The sequence below is a fragment of the Canis lupus genome, chromosome 23 (assembly GCF_011100685.1).
Source record: "Canis lupus familiaris isolate Mischka breed German Shepherd chromosome 23, alternate assembly UU_Cfam_GSD_1.0, whole genome shotgun sequence".
NCBI lineage: Eukaryota > Metazoa > Chordata > Mammalia > Carnivora > Canidae > Canis > Canis lupus.
In genome coordinates this window covers 20114576-20138494 of record NC_049244.1, presented here as the reverse complement: position 1 = coordinate 20138494, position 23919 = coordinate 20114576, and the positions used below count along the sequence as shown (strand labels likewise).

The following is a 23919-nucleotide window of genomic DNA, read 5'->3' as shown; positions in this document are numbered from 1 at the left end:
ATTTTTTTATTCATAAGTTTTAGGTATTATCTATTGACTTTCTATTATGGAAGAGGAGAATGTAAATAACACTTCCCTGTCACACATATCCCTTTTTCCAGTACCTCTCATATGTATAGGTGTGTTGGCACAACCACATGCTTGTGCACACACACACACACACACACACACACATAAACATGCACATTTCTCTTCCCTCTCTAGTCTCTCAATCTATGTTATATCCTCTTTGTGACTTTCTAAGAAAAGGTGTTTAGAAAGGGAGTTTTTTGAACACTTACCTGTATGAAAATATCTTTATCCTACCTATGCATTTAACTAATGGTTTGGCTGAATTTTGAGATTAAGGTAAATTATTTTTCTCTCAAAATTTGGACTGCATTCCTGAGGTATTCAGTGCTACTGTTAAGAGTCTGATTGGGCAGCCCGGGTGGCTCAGCGGTTTGGTGCAGCCTTCAGCCCAGGGCGTGATCCTGGAGTCCTGGGATCGAGTCCCACGTCCGGCTCCGTGCATGGAGCCTGCTTCTCCCTCTGCCTGTGTCTCTGCCTCTCTCTCTTTCTCTCTGTGTCTCTCATGAATAAATAAAATAAAAAATTCTAGTGATCCTTGCTGTCTATATTTGAATGAAGCATTAAAAGCTACTGTGTGTGTGTGTGTGTGTGTGTGTGTGTGTTTGGGAGCTCTGGGGAGCCTCTTGACAATAAAGCTTCATTGTAGAGTACTGGACGGGACCTGCTGCTTCACTTATGTGAACTTTTAATTAATCCCACTGTTTTCAGTCTCACTACTCATCTTGGACTCAGTAAGAACCTTATTTTTTAAAAAAGATTTTATTTATTTATTTGAGAGAGAGAGCACGTGCACACATAAGCGGGGAAGGGCAGAGGGAAAGAAACAAGCAGATTCCCCACTGAGCAGGGAGCCCGATGGGGCTTGATGTAGGGCTTGATTCCAGGACCCTGAGATCATGACCTGTGCTGAAGGCAGAGGCTTAACTGCGTAACCAACTGAGCCACTCAGGTGCCCTCAAAATTCTTTAGATATTTACTCTGCCTATAGGTGTTTATTTATCTTTCTGTTAGGTCCCTGTGACTTCCGGGGAGTCTGGATGATATCTAGATTTTTGATATTCTTGATCTGTTTGTTCCTGCTTGTTATTAGTCATCCATTGCAGAGTAATAAATCACCCTAAAACCTAATGACTTAAAACAACATTTGTTATCTCACTGTTCTTTGGGTCAGAAATTATGCCGTTTAGCTGGGTTCTCTGCTTTAACATCTTGCTATCAAGGTGTCAACATCTTGCTATCAAGGTGGCTGAAGTTGTCTCAAGGCTCAGCTGGGGAAAGATCTACTTCCAAGTTCATACATGTGCTTTTTTGGCAGGATCCTGTTCCTTGCTGGCTGCTGGCCAAAGGCCACCCTCAGTTCTTTATCACATGAATCTCGCCAGGGCAGCTCACAGCACTGTAGCTTGCTTGATTAGGGTAAGCAGGTAAGAAGAGCCAGGGAGAGAGTGTGAGCAAGATATGTCTTAGTCTTTTATAACAACCTCAAAAGTGACATACCATCATCACTTTTGCCATATGTATTTTTAGAAGCAATTCATAAGTCCAGTTCACACTCAAGGGGAGGGGATTATACAAGACAGTAAATAACAGGAGGCAAGGGTCACCTGGGGACATCTTGAGAAGGCTGCCTACCACTTCCTTCCAGAGAACACTCTTGCTGCAAAGCCTCTGTCTCCCTGGTCATTATTTTTGGGCTTTTCAAACTTTGTGCAGATCACGTGGAGCTCTTGTTAGCATGCAGATTCTGATTCACTAACTCTAGGAAGGGGCTTGAGATTCTGGCTCCGAAGAAATGCTAGTGCTACTGGTCCAGGAGCACACTTTGAATAGTGAGGTAGTAAAAAACCAATATGCTCTTGGCTTAATCTGAAAAAATTATATTTGGCCTCTCTTCTATGACTAAGAGAAAACCAATACATAAAAGATCATTCCTGGTCCAAAAACCTAATTTGTTAGTCACAAATTGTAAAGTTTTTGGACATTCCAATGTATTGCCTTAAAACAATGGAATTCAGACATATGAAAAATCAGAATGTAGTCTATTGGTTATGATATACATGGTAAGGTGTTCTTTTTCCAATTTTCTTTTATATAACTGTATCATGAGGAGGAGGAATGAAGTTTTTAAAAAAGATTTTATTTACTTATTCATGAGAGACACACAAAGAGAGGTAGAGACACAGGCAGAGGGAGAAGCAGGCTCCCTGTGGGGATACCGATGTAGGACTTGATAGATCCCGGGACTCCGGGATCACAACAGGAGCCGAAGGCAGATGCTCAACTGCTAAGCCACCCAGGTGTCCCAGAATTAGTTTTTTATGTGGATTTAGAAGGTAAGAGATGGTCCTGGATATTGACTATGGTTTCAGTGCCCATCCTATTGTTACCTCTTTTAAGACATTTTGTTTTTCCTGCATAATCAGAAGGAAATATCTAAGCCTTAGGAATAAATTTACTTTCTAGAATACAGATAAATAAACCTATAGGTTATTAGTAAAAACTTGCTAGTGGTAAGCATACCAGTTAATGAGAATAGCAGGTTACTCCTAGAATCTGTGGGCAGAAATTCACCCAGACCTGTAGGAAGAACTGAAATCAGACGCCCAGGCAATGTGGGTTTTGCATTTAGAATCTTACCCTGCCATATAACAGCCTGTCATATTATATACATCTTACAGGGCACAAATCCTGCTCACTTTGGAGGTATGGTCAGAAAATCTGGAAAAAGGCAACCACTAGCCTTATACACTCAGGCTCATGGCCCTAGATCCTTGAAATACTGGACTGATCTATTCTCTGGTGGTAGATGCTACTGGCTTTGTAAGCTGTGTTTTTAAACTTGAGTGCATCAGCATCACCTGGAGAATTTGTTAAAACACAAATTGCTGGCATCACCTGCAGAGTTTCTGATTCATTAGGCCTGGGGTGGAGCTCCAGAAATTGCATTCTAACAGGTTCCTAGGTAGGTGCTGCTGCTGCTTATCTAGTAACTATATACACTTTGAGAACTACTGGTCTAGGTTAAAGAGAGACACCTGAGTCTCTAAGTCCCCTCAGAGTGTTGCTCTAATTTGGGAGAGAATTTAGGAGATTGTTCAGTTAATGGGGGTCACACTAGGATAGATTCACTGCTGGGAGGGATTCTCAATTAGATGAGTTTTCAAAAGTAGGAAGATCAGATGGGAAGACAGGTGAGAAAGTCAGCAAGATGTGTCATACCTTTCAGGGATGGTATGCCCTGTTGTTAGGGCTAGGTCTTTGTACTTGAGGTTTTTGTTTTCTTCCCCCCCCCCCCCCCCCAGGGGAAGTATTGTAGTTTTTTCTTTTTTTTTTTTTTTCCAAACTGTGATACAAAATATTGAAGATAACTAAGGATTTCTTTTTTTTTTTTAACGATTTTATTTATTTATTCATGAGAAACACACAGAGAGGCAGAGACATAGATAAGGGGGAGAAGCGGGCTCCCTGCAGGGAGCCCGATGTGGGACTCCATCTCGGAACTCCAGGATCACGCCCTGAGCCAAAGGCAGATGCTCAACCGCTGAGCCACCCAGACGTCCCTAATCAAGCATTTCTTATAGCATTTTAGTTTGTTGAGCAGTCATGCAACTTTTTCTTCTTTATTTCCATTCTTATTTCCCCCTCAAATTTCTGTTTAGTATGTTATTAAATCAATGGAGCACTTAAACTCAACCAGGGTTTTTCCATGTCATATTGTATAGATTGCACTCATTACATGTGGACATAACCTTTCTCCAACTAGATTCTCCTCTGAGGGAGCAGTCTCATTTCAATGCCATAAGATATTATTGACGTTAGACAATGAAGGACTTAGAATAGACAAAAGATTGGATTTGTATTTGAAATGTCATTCTATTGACTTTCAGTTGCACAGAGAATAAACTAAAACAATGGAGTGGAACCATCCTGTGGAGTGGAGGCCTCTCTGTACCCACTTGTTATCTGACTTGTTCCTTTCTCTAGAGTGTCCTTTCTCTTTACGTCAACACTTAGAAGTGCTACCAGGTAAAATGCTTACTCTGAGAAACACATCTTAAATTGCTGACACTGAAGTGTGGTATTCAGATCAAGGTGGACTGTATATGTGTTATTCTTTAAAATTGTACCTTGTTTGAACAATGGTAGCTGCAACAATATATTTCATCTCACATGCTATTCAAAATATAACCATGATGTTCTTCTTATGAAGAGATGAGGTCTATGTGCCCTGTCTTCCAATCTGGGTATGCTTGTAACTCCCTTGCTACAGACAAATAACTCAGTGAACATTGATGTTGCCTGACTTTGGAAGCTTGGTCAGAAAAAATGAGACAACTTCTGCCTAATTCCCTGGAATGCTTGCACTAGAGCCCTGACTTACTCTGTTGTAAGCAGTCTGACTGCCCTAGGCCAACAAGAAGCTGTGAAGGACTCCATCCAGAGTAGCCCATATATAGAGACCTTGTGGAGAAGCTCTGCAACCACAGAAGAGAGAGAAGGGCTGGGCTAGCCCCAGCTGCTCCAGCCCCTTGCTCTTCTGGTTCTGTACAATGTCTGGATTGCCAGCATTGAGACTCTGAGCCAGAAATGCCCAACCAGGGGCTCTCCAAATTCCTGACTCATAGAAACCATCAGAGATAATAACATGATTGCTGCTATTTTATTTATTTTATTTTATTTTATTTTATTAAAGATTTTATTTTTTAACAGTCTCTACACCCAACGAGGAGCTCAAACTCACAACCCTGAGATCAAGAGTCAGATGCTTCAAGGATGGAGAGTGCCAGACACCCCATAATTGCTGCTATTTTAAATCACTAAGTTTGGGTGGCTCTGTGGGTTAAGCATTTGCCTTTGGCTAAGGTCATGATCCCAAGGTCTGGGATGGAGCCGCACTGGGCTCTCTGCTCTGTGAGCAGCCTGCTTCTCCCTCTCCCTCTGCCCGCAGCTCCCTCTGTTTGTGGTCTGTCAAATAAATAAAATCTAAAAAAAAAAAAAAAAAAAAAAACCACTAGGTTTTCGGGTAATCTGTTACACTGCAGTAGTAACTGGAATATTCCCTATAATAGGTGAGAAGAGTTAAAGCAGTTGTTCCAAACAAGGTTTCTTTAGTTATAAGAGAAACTGGCCAATAGAAGCAAAATTGATGAGGTAAATATCCAGGTTAAGAAGTTAGAAAAATCAAATTAAAAGTGAATGTAAGAAGGGAGATAAAGAGGAGAAATTTGTGAAGTTGAAAACAAAAATGAATCAATAAAGGCAAAAATTAAATCTTTGGAGAAGCTAATAGATACATCTCTAATAGGACTGATTGAAGAAAAAACTGCAAATAAAATTAAGCATGAGAAACTATAGAATTGATAGAGATTAAAGAGTAAGAGAATATGAAAAATTTTGTTTCAATAAATTTGAAAACTTATACAACATGGACAGACTCCTAGAATGGTGTTATCATACTGACTCAGAAAGAGGAAGAGAGGCTCTGTAAATTTGTAATGACCAATATGGTTACTGTTAGTTACCAGTGACTTTTGACACTTGAAACATGGCTAGTGTAACCAAGGGGCTAAATTTAAATTTTGTCTAATTAAAAAAATTTTATTTGAGAGAGAGAGTGTGAGCAGGGGAAGAGCAGAGGGAGAGGGACAAGCAGACTACATGTTGAGTGCAGAGCTCAATGCAGGGAATGATCCCACAACCCCGAGACCTGACCTGAAATCATGAGTTGGCTGTTGGACCGACTGAGCCATTCAGGCGCTCCAATTTTATCTAATTTTTTAAAAAAATTATCTAATTTTGAATAATTAAAATTTAAAAACTGGAACAGTGTAAAGATATTTTTCTGTTAAATAAAGTTGACTCTATTGCTAGGACTATATTTCACTTTAACCACTGCATCTTGTAAGATATTATTATTGTATTACAGTGTGTGTTGGATGCAGCATTCTTGCTATTATTGCACACAAACACATCACTGATCTTGTTATTTTTTTCTATGCACACATATAATATTATTTATTTGAATATTTTATGGAGACATAAAATAAGACTACGATTTACCTTGTGATACATGTGTAAGTCATATTTGAATGTTTATTATTTAGTTATAATTAAATTATTTTTAAAGATTTGTTTATTTAAGGTGCGGGGAGGGGCAGAGGGAGAGGGAAAAAGAAACTCCAAGCAGACTCCATGCTGAGTTCAGAGCCTGATGTGGGGCTCAATCTCACCACCCTGAGGCCATAACCTAAGCTGAAATCAAGAGTCAGGCTTAAACTGACTGTGCCACCCAGGTGTCCCAATTATTTTTCTAGTTTAAAAATAAGTATAGATAGATTTTTGAATTTACAGTAAAGGCATACTTTGATGCAGATTTGAGAGATGATATAGAAGTTAGTACTTTGACTAGAACAGTAAAGGAAAAAAAGAGCCTGGAAGAAAGTACATCACAATATCCTGATGCCTGGCAATTTCAATTTGCTGTAGCAGAAGAAACCCCCAAAGACTTTGACTTGTGATGCTGCTACTCTGTAACATCTATGCTGTGTATTCTTGTGCTTTAAACATTTCTGTTTTCATTTCTCGTAGGTAAATATGGATAAATATATCCCACAAAAAAGTCCTTTGTCGTCTTCAATCATTATAAGTATAAATCAAAACTTTTGAGAACTCCTGAACCAGGGCATAGAGAAGACAGAGAGAAATGTTATTATGGTATTGGGAAGCAGCAATATTCATTAGAATATTTTATTTGTTTATTTATTTATTTATTTATTTAAAAATATATAAGGATTTTATTTATTCATGAGAGACACACAGAGAGAGGCAGAGGGAGAAGCAGGCTTCATGCAGGGAGCCCGACGTGGGACTCGATCCCATGACTCCAGGATCATGCCCTGGGTGGAAGGCAGGCGCCAAACCTCTGAGCCACCCAGGGATCTCCATTAGAATATTTTAAAATGAGGGATGACCTTGAACATTTTTAACTGGAGTTAACTAAAAAAAAAAATCCATCCTTTTCCCCAATACCTCTTTTTCATCAGGGTCCTCATATTGCAGTACCTCACATGGTCCAATAAAATAGATTTCGGGACTAGAAGATTCTAATATTCAGGCTCTTTATCCACATCCAGATTGACTTATCCTGTGTTCAGTTTTCTGGGGTCCTGCTGTTAGTGGAATATAAGGATTCATAAGGAAGCTCTCACAGGAAATACTTTGCTTTTTTAAAAAAGATTTTATTTTTTAAGTAATCTCTTCATCCAACACGGGGCCTGAACTTAAAACCTCGAGATCAAGAGTTGTATGCTTCACCAACTGCACCAGTGAGGCGTCCCCTAATTTGCATTTTTAACAGATGACTTTTGAAGACAGTCACTTCATTCAGCAGAGTTATTTTGGTCAGAGGAATGAAGAAGGTGGGGTAGGTAGAAATCCACTATGAATAGCCCGAGAATCCCTACAGACTGAGCCATAAACTTCACAGGGTTAATACATAAAGTTCCTTGGAATGACAGCAGCAAAAGGCAATTTCCACTGCAGCTACAGCACTCTGGGGACTGTCCAACTCAGATGCTGCTCAGCATCCTCCTCTGACACTGATGAACCTGACGTTTCCAGTGGCCAGTGGTGTGGCTGGTGACTGACCTGGGTTATAGTTTTATCACCTCTGATATCCACAATGACTCACAGGTAGGAGGTGGCCTTTTGAAAACACAGGGCTCATGGACATAGATTTTATGTCATTTGAATTTAAGATGCTTACGGACATTATTTTCAATTCCATTCTTCTCTTTTTCAAATTTAAATGATAGTATCCCCTCTCTCTCTTTTAAAATAGGCTTTATTTTGGGGCACCTGAGTGGATCAGCTCAGGTTATGGTCTTGGGATCCTGGAATTGAGCCCCACATGGGACTCTCTGCTCAGCAGGCTTTCTGCTTTTCCCTCTCTCTCTCTTGCTCTTTTTCAAATAAATAAATAAAATCTTAAGAAAAATAGGCTTTATTTTTTAGAGTAGTTTTACATTCACAGAAAAATTAAATGAAGTACAGAGAGCTCCCGTATACATTCTGTCCCCATGAACACACACAGTCTCCCCCACTGGCAATATCTCACACCACAGGGGTACATGTGTTACCACTGATGAACCTATATGGACACATCATAAGTATCCAAAGTCTGTAGTTTATATCAGTGTTTACTTTTAGTTGTACATTTGACATGTATCCACCATCATAGTATCATACAGAACAGTTTCACTGCCCTAAAAAATCATCTGTGTTCTGCCTTTTCATCCCTCTGCCTTCCCAACCCCTGACAATCAGTGATATTTTTACTCTCTCCATAGCTTTGCCTTTTCCAGAATGTCATACAGTCGGAACCATACAGTATGTAGCCTTTTCAGAGAGGTATCCTCTTTTATGATTTCTTTTCTTCCTTCTAGACTGCTCATACTGGCCTCAGAAACAGATGGTGGTTGATAAATAAAATGGAAAAGAAAGCTACAAAGTGTAGCCTAGGGAACTCTTGCATCAGCATCACATAGAGTGATAAAGCCCTGAGTTAGGGAAGAAGAGAGACCACTGTGGTTAGAGAACAATGTTTAGAGGATGGCAGGCAAGCCTTGGAAAGAGAATCAGGGCCTACAGTTTGTGCTGGGCTTTGCAGGTCAGGCTAAGGCATTGGAGTTTCCTCAAAGTGCGATAGGATGCTATTTAGAGGGTTTTAAGCAGAGTAATATGATCTCATTTACATTTAGAAAATGACAGACTGAGAAGTGACTGTAGGTGGACACAGGAAACAGTCTCTCTCCCCAGTTAGGGGGTATTACAATACCCCAGGCCAGAGATGATGATTGTTGGTCTAGACTGATAGCAATGCTGATGGAGAGAAGCATAGAAACTGAAGAAATTATGAAGGTAGCACAGCTCAGATTTGTTAATAGATTGAATAGGGTATAAAAGGCAGAGTGAGACACACACAGAGGACAGAAGAAATGCAATTTGTTGGTTTCAGGAATTGGCAGATTTACCAAAATAGTAAAGATTGAGATGGACAAGGAAAAGGTGTGTGTGTGTGTGTGTGTGTGTGTGTGTGTAAAATGGATTGGGGGAAGAAGGAGTGTGGCACATGTAAAAATGTTTCACACATTACATTTCCCCCAACATTTTATACCGAACGTTTTCAAAGAGAAAATTGGAAAATAATTTTAGGAATACCCATTTATATTATCTACAACTAACATCTTAGTCTACTTGTATCCGCTGGTTTATCCATACCGCCATCCATCAGCCCATCTTATTCTGTAATACGATTGCAGACATCCATGCGCTTCGCTCTGCATACCTCAGCATACATGTCATTTAGTTGCAGTTTTTTCTTTTGATGTAGAATTTATACGCAAGGTGAGATGCGCACACCTTGTGTGCATTCACTGGGTTCTGACACATGTATACACCTGTCACACCTTTAGGATGGGCTGCCAAGGTGTGGGTACGTGGAGCTCAGGGAGGTCTCGGCTTGGAGTGCGGGGAGAACACAGGTCTCCTTAAGCTGGGAGACTGGCTGAACCGACCCAGGGGGCGCAGGGTGCAGAGATGTGGCTCTACCCGGGGTCCAGCGTCCGACCGTCCGGCGGGGGCGGGGGGCGGCACTGCGGGGGGAGGGGGGGGGGGGGGGGGGGGGGGGGGGGCGGCCCCAGCCCGGGGGTCCCAAACGCCGGTGTGTCGGGAGCCCCGGGGCGGTCCTTGGTCACCACCCGAGGTGGCTGAGGTGTCACGGGGCGGAGGGTGGAGAGGGCCGCGGAGGGAAGGTCAACGCGGGGGGAGGCGGGCGCGGGGAAGCGAGGCGGCGGCGACGGGCGCGGCGGCGGCGGCGGCGGCGGCGGAGGGGGCGGAGTCGCCGCAGCGGCCGGCCGCGGGCGGGCGGAGGGAGGGGGTGTGTGCGCGGGTCACATGGTCGCAGCTGCCCTCCCCGTCAGCCGCCCTCGCCGCCGCGGTGCGCTGGCTGCAGGAAGCCGCCGCGCCGCCGCTTTTGTTGTCAGGGACTCCGCGAGGAGCGCCGCTCGCCGCCGCCGCCGCCGCCGCCGCCCTCTCCCCTGCAGCCCGCTCTCCGGCCGCGGGGCTCGGCTCCCGGGCGCCCCGCCCGCCCTGCCCATGAGGGGGCCCCGCGACCCCCGCCGCCTCCAGCCCGGGGTGGCGCGGCGCTGAGGCGGGGGCGGCGCTGCCACCGCCACCTCTGCGGGAAGCGGGCCGCCTGGTCCCCTCCCGGAGGGCACCATGGAGGTGAATGCGGGTAAGAGCCGCGCCGCGGGGGGGGCGCAGGGGGCGCCCGGATGCCGCTGGGGCACCGGGAGGCGGCGGCGGGGGGAGACCCCAGGGCTGGGGGGCGGGGGGGCTGCCGCGCGCGGCGGGTCGGCTCGGGCTCGGTTCCCGCTCGGCTCCCGCTCGGCTCCCGCTCGGCTCCCGCTCGGCTCCCGCGTCGCCCCCGGGGCCGCTCCTCTGCCGCCCTCCCGGCTCCCCGCGACGCCGCAGCGCGGCCCGGCGGCGCCGGCCCGGCCCCCCCCTCACATGGCCGGGCCGCGCGAGCCACGTGCGCGCTGTGTTTACGTTCGGCGGCGCGCGGGCGCCGGTTGGCTGGGCGGGCGCGTGACGCGGCATTACATAATGGGCGCTGAGGCGGCGGCGGCGGGCGGGGACACGTGAGGCCGCTCGGCTCGGTGACCCACATTCCCCGGGGCCGCAGGGACACGTGGGGGCGGGTGCGCGCGCGCGCCGGCGGGGAGCGCCGCAGCCTCCCGGGAGGCCCCGCCCCTTTGGAACCCTCCGGGCTGTGACGTGGCCGCGATTCCCTCCTCCCCCGCGGGGTTGCTCACTGCGGAGGAGGCCGCGCGTGCGCGTGCGCGTCGGTGAACCCCGAGCCCGGGCGGTCCCCGGGCGGGCGCGGACGCCGCAGTGGGGAGGTGACCTGGCCGCGCGCAGCCGGGGCCGGCGGGCCGCGCCGAAGAAGAGGTGCGGGGCCGGGGTGCGCCGCAGGCCGAGAAGGCTTCCTCGGGGGAAGGCTCGGTGCTTCCCCAACGCGGGGCCTCTGGAGGGAGCCGTGAGGCGCCTGGGTCCCCAGCAGCGCCTGGTAGCTGGGACGGAACCCGCCCTTTTTATGATGCGGCTTCGCTCTGTCCGGGAAAGGTGGTTGCCGTAGGACGTGACCTATCCAGCACACCTTGAGGCATAAAAACGGCTCGAAAATCCCCTCGGGCTGGGAGCCTGGAGGTCTCACCGCGAGCCAGTCATTCGGCTCACGTAGGGTCGGGATGACTCAGGTGATCCTAAGTGACCCTGAGACTATGAACGCGTGCGTGGGCATTGTTTCTGTCAACAGATTTTCAAAAACCCGTTGACTGCCGACCTTTCCTGAGCCTGACCAACAGAATTTGGCTTCATCAGTTATTTTACTTAACATTTCCTATTGCAATGTCTCAACAATACCGTGCTCCCTTCTCGCCTTTTGTCTGCCCTCAATGATGATCCTTACACTTGAGGCCACTGAGGTTACAGAAGAAGTCAGTTGATATATTTTTAAAGTTATTATACGCACTTTTTACAAACCAGGCCTTGAAAACGAGTGTGAGTTTTCCACCAATAATAAAAATAAAGACATTTTATAACTGTGTTTTAATTGCCTCTGGGTCTGCTTAGCCTTTGAGGGTATTTTCAAAAATTGGGTAATTCTGTCGTGGAATTAAACTTGGGCTTGATAAGAATTTAGAGAGTATGAGGTTCAGTCTTTTTCAACCTAGCCTTTAGAGTGAATGAATTCCAGTTTTGCAGCCTTGTAAGGTGGGCAAGCCCCAGAGGCTAGGAAGTTTTTGTCTGATTTGAACCTTCGTGGAACACTATCACTGATTTTAATCTTGCCTTTTGGAACTACGGATAATAAAACTCCCTTTGGATGACTGTTGAACATACCGCCCTAGTTCTTCCATTTTCGATTCTCATTACTTGGTCTTTGCTCACTGTTGTTTCAATCATCATTCCTGTTGCCCTTTGGGCTGTAGCACCCAGAAGTGAACAGGCTTCTGCGGAAATGATTGGACAGTTACCAAGTTGCAAGTTTTGGATTCTGCTGCAAATCTCTGGCAGGCTGAGCTTTTGTGGCTTATTGGCTTTGCTGACTCACAGTAACCTTGCAATCGAGTAGGACCTTTTCATGTGCATTTTTTTTTTTTTTTAGAGATTTTATTTATTTATTCATGAGAGACAGAGAGAGAGAGAGAGGCAGAGACACAGGCAGAGGGAGAAGCAGGCTCCATGCAGGGAGCCGGACATGTGGGACTCGATCCTGGGTCTCCAGGATCACGCCCTGGGCTGAAGGCAGTGCCAAAATGCTGAGCCACCCAGGCTGCCCATCATGTGGACTATTTTGAAGCTAGGTTTCATCCATTGTGCAGATAATTGTTTGACCTGAAGTGCAGGAATTTGCAATTATCTTTCTTAATTTTTTCTAGTTCCTTTTGTCTCCATGTTCAGCCTGTCTTAAGCTGTCACCTAGTATATTAACAATTTCTGCCATTTATCTATTAGAGGGAGTATTGATAAGCATTCCCTTTAACTTCCTTCAAATTGTAAATGTTGACTAGGGTGGGGCCAGACTCACTGCTGTGTGGCACACCTTTGACCCATCCTTTTGGTCCATACCATTGTATCCGTACAATACACATTCAGCAAGTGACCATTTCATCTGTCATAACATACTGTCTTTACCTTAATCATGACTAATGCAGGTGTGAAATAGTATAGTGGCAGAATTGACTGTATATATTTGTGTCATAGATTTTGAGTGAATATATGAGGTTCTTTAAAGTAAAGCTTATTGCACAAACTTCATACCCATAGCCGTGATTCACATTTAAAAAGATCAGGAAAACATTCCCACACAGTTCATACAAACCTGTATTTCTCCTAACTTGAAAAAAAAAAAAAAGTCAGAAAATGGTAACAGTAAAGAAATCAGTTGGAGAGAGAAACAGTAAGATCAAAGGAAGACTTAGAAGTGAAGTAGCAAGTTGCTTGACTAGTCCACAGAGTTAAAGAGATTCAGAAGGTGGTGTGGAAATAACCTAGAGAAAGCACTGTTCCATATGACACACTCAAAGGAAGGAGGAAAGGGTAGGGAAGGTTAGTTTGGTTTGAACTCTTCAGTCTGATGGCCGAATAATAGTCAGCAGTATCTGTTGAGTACTGTGTGTCAGGCCCTTTACATGTGTCACTACTTTTGACACCACACATGAAATTCTTTGAAGGAAGATATTGTTGTTATCATTTGAAGATGAAGAGTTCAGTAGATTGAAGTTTATTAATTTATCCAGGCAAGTGGTGGAGCCAGATTTTAAATCCACAGTCTACTTGGGGAGCACAAGCTACTATGCTGTATTAGATTTAAGCCCACAGAATATTTGACAGTATATGCACATCTTGGTGGTCCTGTCTTCTTGGCAATGAAAGAAATAACTGTGTGGATCCACTTGGCTTGCAGTGGTCAGGGTCACAGCTGATGAAAACAGGCAGGTGTCAGTAGAGCCTCCTAATCTCATCATTTCTCTCTTTTAATCTTGTTGCTAGTCAGTCTCTTTTCCCCAGACACTAGATTACACTTGTGTCTCCCCTCACCCCCTGGCAATTTACATGGAGACAAAAAAAACCACTTTTGCAGAGTAAGACCAATTTGTCACCCCATTTTTGGTTTTCTTAAATCTTTTACATGGTATATCATTTAATAATTTGCATGTTTTTCAAGACCCCACTTATTGTCACCTTGGCTGTATTTGCCCCTTTTGATCTTTGCCCTCTGTGGTGCTCTTGTGTGATTCTCAGCACTTCACAGTAATTTGTATGAAACAGTGCTCACATGGCACTGGAATGAATGGTTAACACAGCTGTTTCCTCAGTTGGTCTACAAGGCTTTTTAGGGAAGGTACCATGCTGCTGTTCTCTGGAACCCTGATACTCAGGCCATAGTTGGAAGGATGGTGAGTCAATTAGAGCTATCCTACCATCCTGTGAGTAGAAATTATTAGTAACCTACTTTTAAAATGAAAACTAAAGCTTCTTGATGGTAAAAATATTTCGTTCTAAGTCACGAGGCACAGTCATGAGTTGAACTCAGGCATACTTTCCAGGATGGCGGGCCGTGGGAGTGGGAGGGAAACTTTTGGTGATGGGCAAGCCTAGAATTGGGGTAAGAAAACCCCAATACCTGGTGAACAGCAAGTGCTTCCCAGCAATATAAAATTAGATACTGACTTTTGGCTTGTCTGAAGTTGACCACTGGGTAAGCCCTAGCCTGGGAACCTGGCCCAACTCCAGGGATTTTTTTCCAACTAAAAATAGAGAAGACTGCTTCAGCTAATTTTAGCTTGAGGCATCTAAGAAGTACATTCTGCTTGTTTCTGGAAATGTTGGGACTTGCTGGTTTGGGCATTTTACCTTTCTTGCTTTATCATCAAAAACCATGTTTGTAAAAAGGACTTTAATAGTCCCCTTTTATGAACACCACTTCATTTCAATCTTGTAGTAACTCTGGTAGATATTCCCATTTTATAGAAGGTGACTCAGTTTTAGATTAAAAGTGATTTGCTTGCCCAGGTTTTCACAGTAAGAAATAATAATCTGTACTCTGGCCTTGGCCTTCAATCCTGGCCCTGCCACTTAGTAGCAGTGTTTATGTTAAACCTCTCTGAGCTCTGAAATGGGATAATGGAAACTAATGCTTGTGAGGTCAAAATGTGATATGAAATTATGTTATTTTATTCTTGCTATTCAGTAGGTATTTGTAGTTTTCACTTCCCTTTCTTCAGTGGGTGGAGGAACTATTGATGTACTCCTAACTTTCTAGGAAATTAAAATGTAACCCATGTGGGTTACTAACCATCAGTTCAGTAGATTGGTGTCTGGTAGCAAGAATGAATGCTAAGACAACTAAATCAGTTTTTGATTTAGCTAGGAGAATGTAGCTGCTTCTAGAAGGGTCACCTCTGATACCATGGTGCCTGGCACAAGTGCTTGTTGAAAAGGATTGTTAAAGTCCCTAAAGATAGGAATTGGATATTAACTGGCTTGATAGTAGCTCAGTAATTTTTCTTAATTTTGATTTTGGAGGTTTTGAAAGTAAGGTGCATTTTGGGTAGTTAATAGCAAACACCTTCTGTTGCCCAGTCAGTGGGCAACAGTTATTAAGCAGTTTTAATTAAGCCATTGGGATAGCTCTGATTTCTGCAAGTTTATTTCTAAGGTGAGGTAGTCAGAAGACCTTGTGAGCATAAATGGCTCACTCAAATGCTGGCCCTAAGAAAGTCTTACTTTAGAAAACCATCTTACTTGAGAAAGAAAACCATCACTTTCTCATGTTTTACCATCTTGAGACGTAAGAAGTAAATTTACTACCTAGAGTGGTAGTACTTTAAGTAAGATAAGTAGCTGTGAGTTTGGGAGTATACTGAAGACTAAGGATAATGTTTTCCTTTGCATTCTATTCTGAGTGTGTAGACACGTGAAAAAAGTAGTAGTTTAGTTGTTTGCTAACACCTGGAATTTCTAATGTGAACTTCAGATCTCTAAAATTTTATGAAAACAGATGGCACAGTGGTTTACCCAGTAACATGACATTTGTTAGCCTTCCAAGTTAAAATTGTTTCTCTCTGGATTCATAGAGTATTTAGGGTATTCAGGGAGTTACGTCATTGAAAACATCTACTTTTAAAACTATGAACCAATTTGTGCTTGAATTCAGTGATTGTAGCTATTCTTAAACTTCAACGTGCAAAGAATTACCTGGGGAACTTCTTAAAAATGCTCATTCCTGAGGGGCCTACTCTGGGCAAGGCCTTGGAAACATGTATTTTGAAAAAAATACCAGGTGGTTCTCATGATACACTTTTTATGTAATTTGTCTGGATGAAGAGAATAAACTCAGTAAGTTTTTCCTCCTTATGTTTGGAGTTTCAGGAGCTTTCAAAATCAGCAGTAGGTGACATTTCTATTATTAAAATTACGCTTGGTTGCTGGGGTGCCTGGGTGGCTCAGTTGGTTGAACATTTGCCTTTGGCTCAGTTAGTGATCTGGAGTCCTGGGATAGAGTGCTGCCTTGAGCTCCCTGCTTGGTGGGGAGTCTGCTTCTCCCTTTCCCTCTCCCCTCCTCATGCTCTCACTGTCTCTGCCTCTCTGTCAAGTTAATTAAAATCTTAAAAAAAAAATTACTCTTGGTCACATTTCTTCCTTTGAGCACAGATAAAGACATTGGCTTGTGACAGCCCTACTTTTACTGTGTAACTACTTTATTGCGTATTAGTATCTCTAAGAGGTTGATTAAAATTTCTGGTTCAGTAGATGTGGAGTGTGGCCTGAAATGTTTCTAACAGATTTGCAGGTGATGCTGAAGCCCTTGATTGATATAGGGATCACACTTTGAGAATTATTGGTTTATAGATGGGGAGTACCTTGTAGGTCTGATATTAATCATAAAGCTCTGGTTTCACTCTGGGAAGATGATAAGCACATGGCAGGAGAACATTTGGGAAGTGGATTAGTCTAGGAAGACCAGAATCACACCTCCAACTTCAAGACTGATAGTAGGCGTATGCTTAATGAATGGAAAAGTGGATGGAATTCTCCATGTTACTTATATTTCTTGTCTTTAAAATTCAAGTACATTTAGTTTGCATTTATGCATATTAAATTTATGTTTGATAAACACTATTGTGTTTTTCTTGGCATAGTAGGAGCTGTTTTAACTTCTCTTTTGGGTTGTGACCAAAATCCCTAAGAATTATGGTTTTACTTGACTGCTTAGGAACTTTCCATTCTGGTTATGTATAATTGGTACTTAAATACCTATCTGGTACCCTATTTCAACACAACAGACTAAAGTGACCTAAAATTTCCCTGCCCATTTTTTTCTTTGTGAGTGGAAGTATCTTTCTATTCTTTGGAATTGTTTTGGCCTCAGCGTTTTGCTCCATCTGTGTGTGTTCTAAAATGTAGTTTTTACCAACGAAAAGATTGGGGAATCATTTCTCATTAGCAGAGAAGGTTATTTCAGAAGGAATGCTTAAATTGCAGTTGTTATTTAGGGAATGTGCAGAAGTCTCCACTTAATACTCTGTATAGTTATCAGAAATATCAGAAATGTCCTGTTTTGCCTGTGACTACCTAGTACTGTTTTTTTTTTTTAATTATTTATTTATTTATTCATGAGAGACAGAGAAGCAGAGACACAGGCAGAGGGAGAAGCAGGCTCCATGCAGGGAGTCTGATGTGGGACTTGATCCCGGGTCTCCAGGATCAGGCCTTGGGCTGAAGCAGGCACTAAACCACTGAGCCACCCAGGGATCCCCTTCCTAGTACTGTTTTATGCTACTTGGGATCTGTCCTTGTTATAAATGTGGGCTTCACAAAGGCGAGAATTAGGTCTTAAAAATATTTATGGTAGGCTTATTACCTGTAAAGCATGCATAGAGAATTAAGAGACACCGTGCACTGAGGTGTGTATGGTCTACTGGAGAAAGAGATGGGAGACAGTAAACAGTATGTTTAAATAAGATTTCAGAACAGAGATAGAAGAGAGGTAATTTTACCTTTATATCTTATGCACATCGAAAAAGCCCTTTAAGCGTTTGTTGATGATAGAGGAAAGAGGAAAGGAAACCACAGTAGAAAAGATGAGAATTAGTTGTTTGGCCTGGGATTTGGAAAAATAATATAGTTGCCTATGAGATTACCCTTGCAGCGTTTTATGTCTTTGAGAGAAGATGTTTGAAATTATACCCCAAGAATAATTTTAAATACTGTTTCTTAACCTGAGAAGTTTACAGTCTCTAGGAGGCCAAGACCAGTTTTCACAGAGGTTGTGGAGGTTATATTGGTGAAGTTGTGAATAGTATTTTAAGAGTAGCTCTGTGGAGAATTAGTGTCAGCCTTAATGTTATTCTCTTATAGCATGCATTCTTTCAGCCTCTTTTAACATTTACTGTAAATAGCAAGTGAGAAGAACAGGTGGTGAGTCTGGATTCCTTAAGAGCTGTTTACAGATAAGTGTGTCTGCAAGTCCAGTGGCAGAAGCAGGTGGAGAAGGGGGAGTATGGAACTGGTGATTAGTGAATAGTCATTGAAGTTTTCAGGGATCAAAACAGAAAGATTCTGGGAGCATTAGCTATGAAACATTCCCCATTTGACATAAATTATCTGGAGTTCCAAATGTTATATCTGTTCTTGATTAACCCATGTTTTAGCCAGGTGCTGGGGGAGGCAAATGAACCCATTGTTTCTAAGATTGTGTTATATAAAGGTATAATGAAAGAGACAGAGAGGACCAGAATCAGACTTCTTCGTGACCAAAACAGTTTACTCTAAGCTACTTAGTCAGGAAGATTTTTCATTCTTTATAGGAAAAAACAAAAAACAAAACCTGGAAAATGAAAAGCTTTAGGTTTGGATCTTTGTGTGCTCAGAATAATTAAGCCAGTGAGAGCTTCTCATTCTTTGAATCAGTGGAAATTATATGTGCTTCAAACTCTATGAAAGCAGGAAAAATAGGAAATAAGGAAATAAGTTACTTTCTCCTTTTAGGGTAAGTGGATATTTAGTCAGCAGTCTGTTTCTAAAGTTAGTGACTTTACTATTCAGATTTGGAAAAACAGAAAACATATATTGTCATGTATCTAATTATCTGAATTTTCGCCTCTTTTCTAGGGGGTGTGATCGCCTATATCAGTTCTTCCAGCTCAGCCTCTAGCCCTGCCTCTTGTCACAGTGAAGGTTCTGAGAACAGTTTCCAATCCTCCTCCTCCTCTGTTCCATCTTCTCCAAATAGCTCTAATTCTGATAACAATGGTAATCCCAAAAATGGAGATCTCTCCAATATTGAAGGCATCCTGAAGAATGATCGAATAGATTGTTCTATGAAAACAAGCAAATCGAGTGCACCTGGGATGACAAAGAGTCATAGTGGAGTGACAAGTAAGTTACTTTAGTTTTCGAAGGTTGGTGCCATTAATTACAGGTGGGGTTTGTTTTATCAGTTTTTCATTTGAGTGTCATTTCACCCCCTTTTGGATGACTATAGTTTAGTAGTTAGTAGGTAAGAAATCAGTGATAATTTTAAAAGTTACAGCCTAGGGGTTGTCATAATTGGTTCTTGCCACAGAGCAAGATATGTGATTATACACTCTGCCTGACTGTGTGTCCTCTGGGGTATCCCCTTTACCACATTTTCACAGTTGTCTTTCTTCTGAACTCTTAGTACTGAATTTGGTTTCTAGAACAGAGTACTTGTGGGAAGGGGTTTGCTTTCATGAAGTTGGAGTTAGGAACGTTTGGGATTTAGAAAACAAAGCAGCCTTGGGATAACTGAGTGGCGGAATTTGGAGTCCTGAGTGAATGTGGAGGTAAGAGTGGCTGCTACAGAGGAGGATTGGTGCCTATAGGTGAATTGAACTGAGTATCATACAGCAAGCAGCATGTGGCCACATCTGTTCACACCTCTGTTGATTGCCTCTTTTGTTTGACTTTTTAATTCTTACCAAGGAGAATTGTTTTTAATTCTGGTTGTGGGACACCTGGGTGGCTCAACGGTTGAGTGTCTGCTTTTGGCTCAGGGCATGATCCTGGGGTCCAGGATCGAGTCCTGTATCGGGCTTCTTGTGGGGAGCTTGCTTCTCCCTCTGCCTGTGTCTCTGCCTCTCTCTCTCTCTCTCTCTCTCTCTCTCTCTCTGTGTCTCTCATGAATAAATAAATAAAATCTTTAAAAAAAATAATTCTGGTTGCATATATGGTATAAAGTAACTCTAGATTTAAAAAATTTCAGAGTATGTTCAAAATCATCAGGAAAGGGAAAAAAACTCGCTCTCAGAAATATTTTTGGCAGCCCCATAAACTGTGTTTAAAAGAAAACTAAGGGATGTCTGGGTGGCTCAGTGGTTGAATATTTGCCTTTGGCTCAGGGCGTGATCCTGGAGTCCTGGGATCGAGTCCCGCATCAAGCTCCCTGCATGGAGGCTGCTTCTCCCTCTGCCTGTGTCTCTGCCTCTCTCTGTGTTTCTTATGAATAAATGAATAAAATATTAAAAAAAAAAAGAAAACTAAGATTTCTTTTGATAACTTGATGTAAAGATTTTTCTTTCTTTTGCATTATAAGATAGATTTGAATTTTTTGAAAGTACTTCAAGTTGAATAAAATAAATTGGAATCAGTTGGAGAGAAAAGCAACAGTTGAAGTCTTTCTTCCAGCTTTATACTTTTGTGTCTGTTTGTGTCTTAGAATTTAGTGGCATGGTTCTACTGTGTAAAGTCTGTGGGGATGTGGCGTCAGGATTCCACTATGGAGTTCATGCTTGTGAAGGCTGTAAGGTAAGCTATTGATTCTGGGATTAAAGAAATTGGAGTTAGGCTTGCCAATTTCCACAAATGATAACTTGGGAGGATAAGAGAAATCAGAAGCTACTCTTAAAGTTTTAAACATTTTATATAGCATATAAAGATCACTTATTTTGAAAAATATATTTTTAATTTAGTGAAAATATTTCTCTTTTCTTTAAGATTTTGATCAGAATAAACTTGCTTTCTCACTCAAAATGATGGTATGAAACCAAGTGCCCAAATGCTTATTTATTAATGCATCTGGCACTGTTCCAGGTGGTGGGGAAATAGGAAGCGAGACAGGCAAGGCACTGCTGCCTTATTGGAACTTAGTTTAAACCAAACTTTGAATAAGTCGCTTCAGATATGTTGACATTCTGATATGTCAGATATTAGGAGTTGGGAATAATTCCTGTATACTTGTGAAAATGTAGCATCTTTAGAAGTAATGCCAAGTGAGTAGAAGAATCTTGAATATAAATTGAATACTTGGGGAACCTCATTTTATTTTTTAGGTTAGTTGAATATTTCTTGGTTAGAGGGTCAGCTAATTCCAAGTGAGATAGTGTATATCTCCACTTATATCTAGGAAATCTCCCTTTCTTTAAAGAATCTGGCACAATTATTTCTCCTGAGTATCAAAATTAATATGGCCAAGATACTTGCTCTTGGTGTTTTCTGACTGAAAGCCAGGAACAAGAATCCAGTTTGGCAAGATATGATAGGTGAGCAAGATAATGAATATACATGATGGAAGAAGAAATATTTTCTAGGGTAGCTCTGAATAAATTGTGCATTTGGTAGCTCTAATGACTGGGTCACTTCACAAGACTAGTCTGTATTTAATATAGAAGTAGCACTTTTCCACTGTTTTAAAAATGCTATAAATGCTGTTTTACTATCTCCTCCTCCTCCTCCTCCTCCTCTTCTTCTTCTTTAATTTTTTTCTTTTTTTTTCTTCTTTTTTAAAATGTGAAGTAATTGTATAGTAGACATTATTCTCACTTTATTGCCAAAGAAACAAAAACACAAGTGTATGAGCCTGTGTATCCTTGATAAATACACATAATTGTTCTGTACCCTCCTAGAGATAAGTCTAATTCAGATATTGTAGTGTCCAAGTATAATATTGCAGTAATAAAATTTAAAAATGTTGTATTTCAAAACTACATAGATTTGTGAAATGTGTGGTTAGTTATGATACTCAGGGAAACTGCAATTTAAAATTTTGGTAACTGTTCTTGACTTTACTGTTTTTCCTGGGACCATGAAGCTGGAGCTCTGTAAAGAAAGACTTTCACAGAGCATGAACTTAAATTGTTTGTGTAGTAAAGGCAGTTATTTGTATCCATCTATCTGGGAACGGTCTTCCCTTGGATTAGTAGCTGGTCTGTGGGTGTGTGGTGCCACTCGGACCTGTTGCTGACAAGTAGCCAGGAACATCTGGCATCTACAAGTAGACCTTGCTGGGGTCAGCAGATAATGATCCAGGAAAGACCAAGTTCTCCTAATGTAATTCTTGATCCAGTTAGGGTGTTACAGCTATGGAACACATTTCTCTGTCAACTCTTTAAAAATAAATCATTCGTATTTCAGAAATTTTGGGATTTGTATGTGATTAAAGTTTGGGCTGGAAAATGTGGCTACAGGCAGGGACCGGTAACACAGTAAAGTGTAGTAAAGCAGTGCTTGGCAAGCTCCAAGATTCTCTGAAGAGAAGAGGAAGAGTTTTGTTTGGCTAGTAGGCATGGGTGCTTTGAAACCATAAGCATCCAGTTAAAGTCTGTGTGTCATTGTTACATATCCCTCTGTTCAAAATTATTTCCCCAGGTAGCCAGTAAAATACTCAATAGTCGTGTATGTGTGTATGGGCGGGGGGTGCTTACAAGGATTTCATCTGGATGTTTGTAAATGACTGAGTTCATCTTCCTTTGTTCTTAGGGTTTCTTTCGGAGAAGCATTCAGCAAAACATTCAGTACAAGAAGTGCCTGAAGAATGAAAACTGTTCTATAATGAGGATGAATAGAAACAGATGTCAGCAGTGTCGCTTCAAAAAGTGTCTGTCAGTTGGAATGTCGAGAGATGGTATGTTCCCACTTTAACGAGCACTCTTTTTAAAACATATGGAGCTAGGCTTTCATTCCTCAGCATAAACCAGACCTATAGGCCAGTTACCAGTGGCCTTCTTGTGCTTAGAGTGAAGCAGATTTTAGAAACACATTTTGATGCTTTGTAAGATGCCAGATTCATTAAAGTTAAATTTTAGCATTATCACCCTGGAAATAGCTCTTGGCTCTCTTTTTGGGGGCTTCTTCTAAAAAGACCCCCCCCCCTTTTTTAAAGTATACAGTTTGAATACTTTTCTTTCCCTAACAAAAGAATTCATTTTTCTTCTTTTTTTTTTTTTTTTTTCTTTCTTTCCTTTTTTTCTTTCTCCCTTATAGAGGAAGTAGGGAGGGGCAAAGAGAGGGGAGGAAGAGAGAATCTCAAGTAGGCTTCATGCCTAGCGTGGAGTCTGACACAGAGCTCAATTCTACAACCTTCAGATCACAACCTGAACTGAAATCAAGAATCTGAGGCTTGACCAACTGAGCCACCTAGGCACCCCTCACTTTTCTTGATATAGGAATCCTTGGCTCTGTCTCCTTAATTAGCATTTCTGAGGAACTTATTTCTGCTATGTGAATTATCTCTATGATTTTCTCAGCCCTGAGATGATAATGTGCTTTTAGGGCACAGGTTCTGAGTACATTGAAAGGAGATACAAAATTGACAGAAACAGTAGGGTCTTATGTGGAGGTGGTTGCTAAATTCTGGCATGATCCAGTCCCATAAAAAATAAAAGTTAATTTATGGGACTATTAGTATCTCTGTGGATGACATCACTGGAAAATTTGACTCTTCTGTTCTGCTTACGGAAATCACTTTTGGATAGTCTCATTCAGTTCTAAGTAACTGAAGAATATGCAGCTTTCAGAGGGATTAGTTTAGTAGTATTAAGAATTGCTAAGAATGAACCTGATATGTATTTAGGGAAGGGTCACTTAAGCAGTCCCTTAAGTTATATATTACACAAGTACTGTTTGTTAATAGAGCATCTTGAGAAATGGATTTTAGCAGTTGATGTTTTGGATTTCATTTGCCTGAAATTTTTTTTTTTTTTTTCTATTACTGGAAATACTGGTCTGAAGTTGGTAGATACTTGTGATTTCCTCAAAAGAACAAAAATGGCAATCATTTGTGAAGGAGGGAGTAGAGATAGAGTGTGAAACATAAAATTGTCCATTAATAGCAACAATGTCAGAAGCTACAATTAGATTAGGAAGGTGTTCTTGCTGGGTGGGTATATTGGATTTTTATTATCTCCATATAAATATTAGACTAGAAAGCTTTTCTTTTCTGTTCCTCAGGAATAGGAATGTTGGAGACAGGACACATTC

General features: G+C 42.0%; 1 protein-coding gene across 1 annotated transcript in view; it reads left to right on the top strand.

Annotated features, from left to right (window-relative positions):
* The first annotated feature begins 10224 nt into the window (after positions 1-10224).
* Positions 10225-23919, top strand: part of NR1D2 (nuclear receptor subfamily 1 group D member 2) — a 28695-nt gene continuing 15000 nt past the window's right edge. The window contains exons 1-4 of the mRNA XM_038570706.1: positions 10225-10366; positions 18814-19080; positions 20381-20469; positions 22420-22564. Coding sequence (XP_038426634.1) covers positions 10351-10366; positions 18814-19080; positions 20381-20469; positions 22420-22564 — 517 coding nt within the window. The 5' untranslated portion in view covers positions 10225-10350. The remainder of the gene's footprint in view (positions 10367-18813; positions 19081-20380; positions 20470-22419; positions 22565-23919) is intronic.